The sequence below is a fragment of the Perna viridis genome, chromosome 2 (assembly GCF_037379345.1).
Source record: "Perna viridis isolate PV_CMFRI_1.1 ecotype Kerala chromosome 2, ASM3737934v1, whole genome shotgun sequence".
NCBI classification, from domain to species: domain Eukaryota; kingdom Metazoa; phylum Mollusca; class Bivalvia; order Mytilida; family Mytilidae; genus Perna; species Perna viridis.
The window spans coordinates 22,471,601-22,477,664 of NC_142446.1; the positions used below are offsets into that span (position 1 = coordinate 22,471,601).

Below are 6,064 nucleotides of genomic sequence, written 5' to 3' on the forward strand. Positions count from 1 at the left end.
TAGAGAGGAAAATCATGATTATAGGGATGCTGAGTACCAATCGAATGAGCGGGGTTGATTCAAATATTTAAAAAAAAAGGGAGGCAGTGATTCCAATAAAGAAATGGGTTCGAGACTATTATTTGTTCAATTTTAACCAAATTCTACATAAAATGATAAATAAAAGGTTGATCACGCTAATGTATCCGTCACAGTTTCGTGTATTTCACAACTGTAGAATTTATAAAAATTGGAGCCTTTCTTTTTATTTTACCGTTATGCCAAATGGGCTAGTTCTCTATTATTTAGCTATAGAAGACATTCGTATCCAATATCTTCTGAACGAATAAAACAAAACAAAACAAAACAAACAAAAAACAAAAAAAAAAACAAAAAAAAAAAAACGAAACCAAAGCTCCAAAACAAAACAACAAAAATAAGTTGTACTGGTCTTAATCTTAACAGCAGTTTAGTACGATTATCGCTTCGTGACACCGGAAGATGACGAATAGAAAAGAACTTTTCTTAGATAGTAGCATAGTAATTTTGTGGAAATCTGCGGTCTGGTGTTATTGCTGTCTGTAGTAATCATTCTCTTTGGCTATTTGGCCATGTTTTACAGAAAGTTTATGCTATTTCAAAACAAGGTTATATAGGACTATATGTGATAATAGAGCTGTAGGTGTTCAAGGGACTTCAAATGCATGGCTAGTGTTTCCTTCATTTTTCAAATCATCTTCTATGACTTCGACGTTATGTGACAACTGGTAATACTCGAGCTTCATGAGCTTCAGCTTATCAACTGAGAAATTTTTGTAGCTAAATAAGAGGTAAATGTATACAAGGTTAGGATTGGTTTCAACGATTGCTGATTCGACAGGCAATTTCGACCTGCAGTTCGCTTAATCGAATTTCGACTTGAAAAATGCAGCAGAGCTTAGTGTTCATTCATTTAGGCGTTCCATGTAAACCGACAATATAAACTGGTGCACTGCTCCGATGCCACGTGAAATTATGTGTAATATTTTAAAGGTAAATTTATGTCATTGGTAATCAGAATCATGGGAATTAAATTACAAAAGTTTATTGTTAAAAATTTGCAACAAGTTTGTGTTTAGATACGTTTGGAGTCGACTCCGGATTATTCTTTTATATCTTATCCCATTTTTTTGCAATTTGACGATTATTTTAGGCGTAAGTATTCAAACAATCGATTTAAATTGATTCAGTACACGAGTACTTTGATTTTAACAACTAGCCATCACAAAGATACAATGACCAATGTAGAGACGTTTAATTTCATTGGGTCATGTGCAATAAAATGTAGAAATTTATTATACTGAAGTATAAAAACAGTTTTCTCAATAGAGAAAAAAAAACAAAATGCTTTACAGGGCGAAATTTGGAACAAGCATTGCTGTCGGACACTGTATAATTGGGATACTTGCAAGTATAGGACACAAAATTCAAAACTGATACAGCTCCGAATTAGGGTTGTGATGAAATGTCTGCCACTGCAAAAGATTCTGATTGTCAATTCATCTGTCCTTATCTTTTTGTCTCTAAAAATTGGGTCTTGATCAGTTCAAAAGATCCATAATAAAACTTTATTTATTTTCTGTTCTGATATGGAACATTGTAGTAAAATTTCAATAGATCCTCATACTTTTACTCAAGTTATTGCGTGGAAACCAGAAAAAAATACTTGTTTTTCCCTAATTCTTGCACGGTTAGGATGATAACCCCCAAAATCATTTCCAAATTATTTATGGTATGAAACGATGGGGTGCAATTTTATAGATATAATTATAATCCAATTATTGTGCGGAAGATAAATGCCTCCAAATGACAACGACATCATAACCTCTTATGACCACATTTTCGCGGCATTATTCAAATTGACGGAACTACAGAGAACGACTTCCATAAAATATTGAACATGCTACAGTGGAATGACAAATATTATTGAGTAAATAATAGGGAAAATGTTATATTATATTATTTGAATCATTAACATATTTAGTCAAAATGACAAATGGTGAGATTTTCTAGTTATCCTTGAAATGATAATGCGTTTTTCATTCATAATAGGATCAATTCAACATTCTTTTTATTACAAAATCGATCCGGTATTATTGTGGACAAGATGGAAACATATGTGAATGTTTCTCACTTTTGTGGTATCTGGTTACAATAAAATATTTCGTATTGCTCTACTTTTGTATGAACTATACAACAAATGAAATTTTTAAATTTGTTTTTTTGATTGATCCGATACATACAGAATAAAAACTGTATGTTCTTTTCGTTCGGTACATTGACTTGTTGTAAATTGAAAATAAACGTCATGGGAACTGTAATTGGACTCAATATTTATCCCTAGATAAGTTTTTCATCCTTGAAACTCCAGTAGTACACAACGATTTATAGATATTTTAAGGATCACAGAAAAAAACCATGATTAAGACACATTCATCCCCGAAAAATCATGAGTTCTACATGAACTCAAATCCATAACTGATATTTTCACAAACACCCGGATCCAGGTATGCGTACCAGCGACAAAAAGTTACCTAAGACTGCCATTCAATATTTTATTAAAATTATTTTTGAGATTCGGATTCCTGTTGAGCTTTTGGTATTCATGTTGGTGTTTTTGTCTCGTGTCTTATTATAAAAGATAGAAATTAAAGAACAATTGCTTCGCTCAAATTAAACAGAACTTTAACTTATCATTCATGTCTATGCTTTGGGTTCAGTTGTTATCTTATATCCCTACAATAAGTTAACACATATACAACATGTAGATATTCCACACCAAAAAATATTATCGCCAGACAAATACATAGTTGGATTGGTTATAACGATAATAGGAAGATAAAAATCGTTTTTGCACTTGTATTTGTTTTTAATTCAAATGCGTATGTTGAAATTAACCAAAAGTTGATTTCAAAAAAAGCATCATATTCTTACGGGCGAAGATAAGCAAACAAAAGAATGTACCTGAATTCCTTTTAGTCTTGCTATGTTGGTGTAATTACATGTCTTGGGGTGGAGTCAAAAAATTCATAGCTCCATTATTCGTTGAATTTGCAGTTTTCACGTAACTTTCCTTAACAGGATAACGTACCCATGGCAATTGTGCTTGTTTGTAGTATCCTGTAATTGCCGGCGGATTAGTTGGCCTGAATTTGTTGACGGTTAGAGGAGCAGAATTTCTTGTAGTATTTTGAAAGTATGATCCTGTCGTTGGTGGCGGAAACTGCGGAGAAGAGTTGTAAGAAAACGAAGTTGTTGGTCTTGTGGAATCATCAGTCGAAGACGAAAAAGAAGAAGTCATTTTGTGGGTATTTTTCCTCATGTAAGGTGAAGAATTTAATTCACTGGGTACCTCATTGTACATTTGGGCATTTTGTACTGGAGAAGCTTGAAAGCTTGATGTGGCCTGTGGAAATACCGTCATATTACTTTGGTTTTGCATCATTGCAATCATTTCTTTGGCGAACATGGCATACATATGAGGAATGCTTTCTTTTATGACGCTTTCCTTTATTTTAGAAACGGTTTCGTCGTCAATCGTTTTAATATCTTTCAATTTGGAATCTTCCTTATGTAAATGTCGGCCACGACTCGCACTCCTACTCCGTGAGCGAGGTCTTGGTGACCAATGTCTACTTCGTGATGGTTTTAAGCGATCTGATGATGTACTTCTGAAGCTTCTGCTTTCTGTTTCCTTCCGACTAGGATTAGAATAAGTTGACCTTTTTGGGGACCTTCGGAGACTACTACGTCGACCATATGTGCATCCATATTCAGTTAAGCTTTCAGGAGAACGGCTTCGACTTGAGCGTTTGGATGAGTTTCGTAAGTTAAATATGTCATTTGAGTCTTTAAAAGAGTAGTTTTGGTTTAAAGTAGTACCCGAATCCTGGTAATGATCATAACTATCACATTTTTGAATGCCTCTTTTTTGTTTCGATATCTGAACAAGAATTCGCTTGCTTCCAAACAGTTCTTTTCCGTTCATCTCCCTTACCGCCCTATTGGCATCACTGGATTCTGCAAATTCGATGAAGGCATATCCCTTTGAAAATGGGCTCCTTGCAATCCAAACTTTATTGATCTGTCCACAATGTTCAAATTCTTTCTGCAGTTGATCATTTCCGACAGTTTCGCGAATACCCCCTATGAAGATTTTTGTATTCGAGTTCCTGTAGTCGTCGGGTGCTGTACACGAATGAGTTGTGTCGATTCTGTCGTCGATATTCATTCTATGACAATAAACTGAAAGTTAAACCACTATATTACATAAATTTTAAACTGAAACGAAAAAAAGAACGTAAAAATGTTGATTAATGTTACCATAACTGTATGTTAAACGAGTCAATTGCCGGAGAAGATCGAAACATGAACTTCTTTGCATATAAATACATACGTAACTTTATTCATTATAACTAAAAAATTAAAATGGAAAGCAAATCAAAGAAAACATATTTAAACTTACATTTTACTTTTGACTCAAACCTTTTGTCCAAATGTTACAAAATGTAAAACGGTTTCGGAAATACCATTGATTTCATATTAGTGAAATATATTGCAGATCTTATGATTTAAGAGGATTAGCAAAACCCGTTAAAGACAGATGCTCACAATGTTGATTCGTATTTGTGAACACAGCATGAATTAAGCGAATGCAAAACAACACCCAAGTCCTTCGATCAATTATGACAACTGCAGGGGCTATTTGTCATCTTTACATAAATAAACACGAAAACAACGTGCAATGAACAATACAGTTTAATGATCATTTATTATTTGTGACGGGTACAGCAGTGTTCATCGGACACACATGTGGATGGATCGAGTTGTTATAAGCAAACATAAATAAGTGGGAAAGTTTCATTCAATTTATTATGAAGTGGCTATTTGTCCGTACAGACTGACGAATAGCAAAAGACTTTATTTGTCCGTCCAGGCGTACGAATAGCAGAAAAAAATTCTATTCGTAAAATTTAAAAATGAATTAATTACGTTCCATTATTTATTATTCTCCGTCGATAAGAGAACCACCAGTCGATTTAATGAGGGATGAAATTTGGAGAATTTTCCTGAAATTAAAAGGCAGGAGATGCCATAAGGAGAAAATAAAAAGGCAGGATCTTTAATAGATAGTCTTAATATTTTATTGCTTTAATCAACGCTTAGCATCGAGGACAAAAAGGCCGGACCTATATTTTATTTAAAGAAAATGCAGGATTAAAAATTTTATACCTCCCCCTAGTAAAAATCAAATGGTTGCTCCCTAACAGTTAAAAAATAATTTTCAAACTGCATATAATTTACAGACCCCCCCCCCCAACACACACACACACAAATAAAATCCTTTGGATATAGAATTTATCACCAACAAAGATTATTACAATGCTATTTCTTTCTCTTTACCAATCAAACATAATTATCACATCGACATTAGTCATCGGATAGCAGAAAGATGTAAATGAACCAAAGGACAGTCTAGAACTCTAGTAATTATCTGAATAAGTGGTCAGTCAACATACGCTTACAGCCACTGCATAAGCTTTCATATACCTGACACTTACCCCGTCTTGTTCTGTGTGCTCCTGTTGGAACATACTTTGAATGATAAGGCATAATTCAACAATCAAAATCTCCCAAGGGAAGAGAAAACTATCAAGTGACTAGCTTATCTAATAACGGCAAATATAAAGACACTATACATCACACTTTCTCCCTGAAGTAACACCATCTTCATTATTGTAATACAATATTGCACTGGAATTATAAAAAAATTCGTTGTTTATATAATTACAAATGCAGAAACACGACAAAAGGACAATAAAACATCAATACTGCGTTTACGTTACAGTGATAACAGTATCTCTGTATAAAGAAACGAATATTCGCTTTATTTGGTAGAATAAAATGTGACGGCGACATCTGCATGCACGTGTCGAGTCCTATTTAACTACTTAAGTAGCCGTCTGTATAAAATTCAGACTGAAGGTGATTCATGCAACAGATAAATGTAAGATTTTCTCAAAAGTGAAGATGTGAATACAGAAAT

General features: G+C 33.8%; 1 protein-coding gene across 5 annotated transcripts; it reads right to left on the reverse strand.

Annotated features, from left to right (window-relative positions):
* Positions 1 to 2,866: 2,866 nt before the first annotated feature.
* On the reverse strand, positions 2,867 to 5,774 carry LOC148624089 (uncharacterized). 5 transcript variants are annotated; one of them, XM_088566584.1, is made up of 2 exons: positions 5,580 to 5,774; positions 2,867 to 4,250 (listed from the first exon to the last, which is right to left on the reverse strand). In XM_088566584.1, exon 2 carries the CDS (start codon positions 4,247 to 4,249, stop codon positions 3,017 to 3,019), a length of 1,233 nt encoding a protein of 410 aa, XP_088422710.1. In that variant the 5' UTR covers position 4,250; positions 5,580 to 5,774; the 3' UTR covers positions 2,867 to 3,016. The 5 variants fall into 5 exon arrangements, with proteins under 5 accessions (XP_088422710.1, XP_088422705.1, XP_088422706.1 ...); XM_088566579.1 differs by having other exon boundaries at positions 2,867 to 4,263; XM_088566580.1 differs by lacking the exon at positions 5,580 to 5,774 and adding an exon at positions 4,484 to 4,572 and having other exon boundaries at positions 2,867 to 4,263.
* Between the last annotated feature and the right edge of the window lie 290 nt (positions 5,775 to 6,064).

What these genes read in the sequence shown, in the direction of transcription:
- LOC148624089 (XM_088566579.1), bottom strand. Translation starts at nt 5,631, where the DNA reads ATGCCTTATCATTCAAAGTATGTTCCAACAGGAGCACACAGAACAAGA. An exon ending in AGCACACAGAACAAGACGGG is followed by an intron (nt 4,264 to 5,579) that starts GTAAGTGTCAGG and finishes TTTAACTTTCAG; the next exon opens with TTTATTGTCATAGAATGAAT.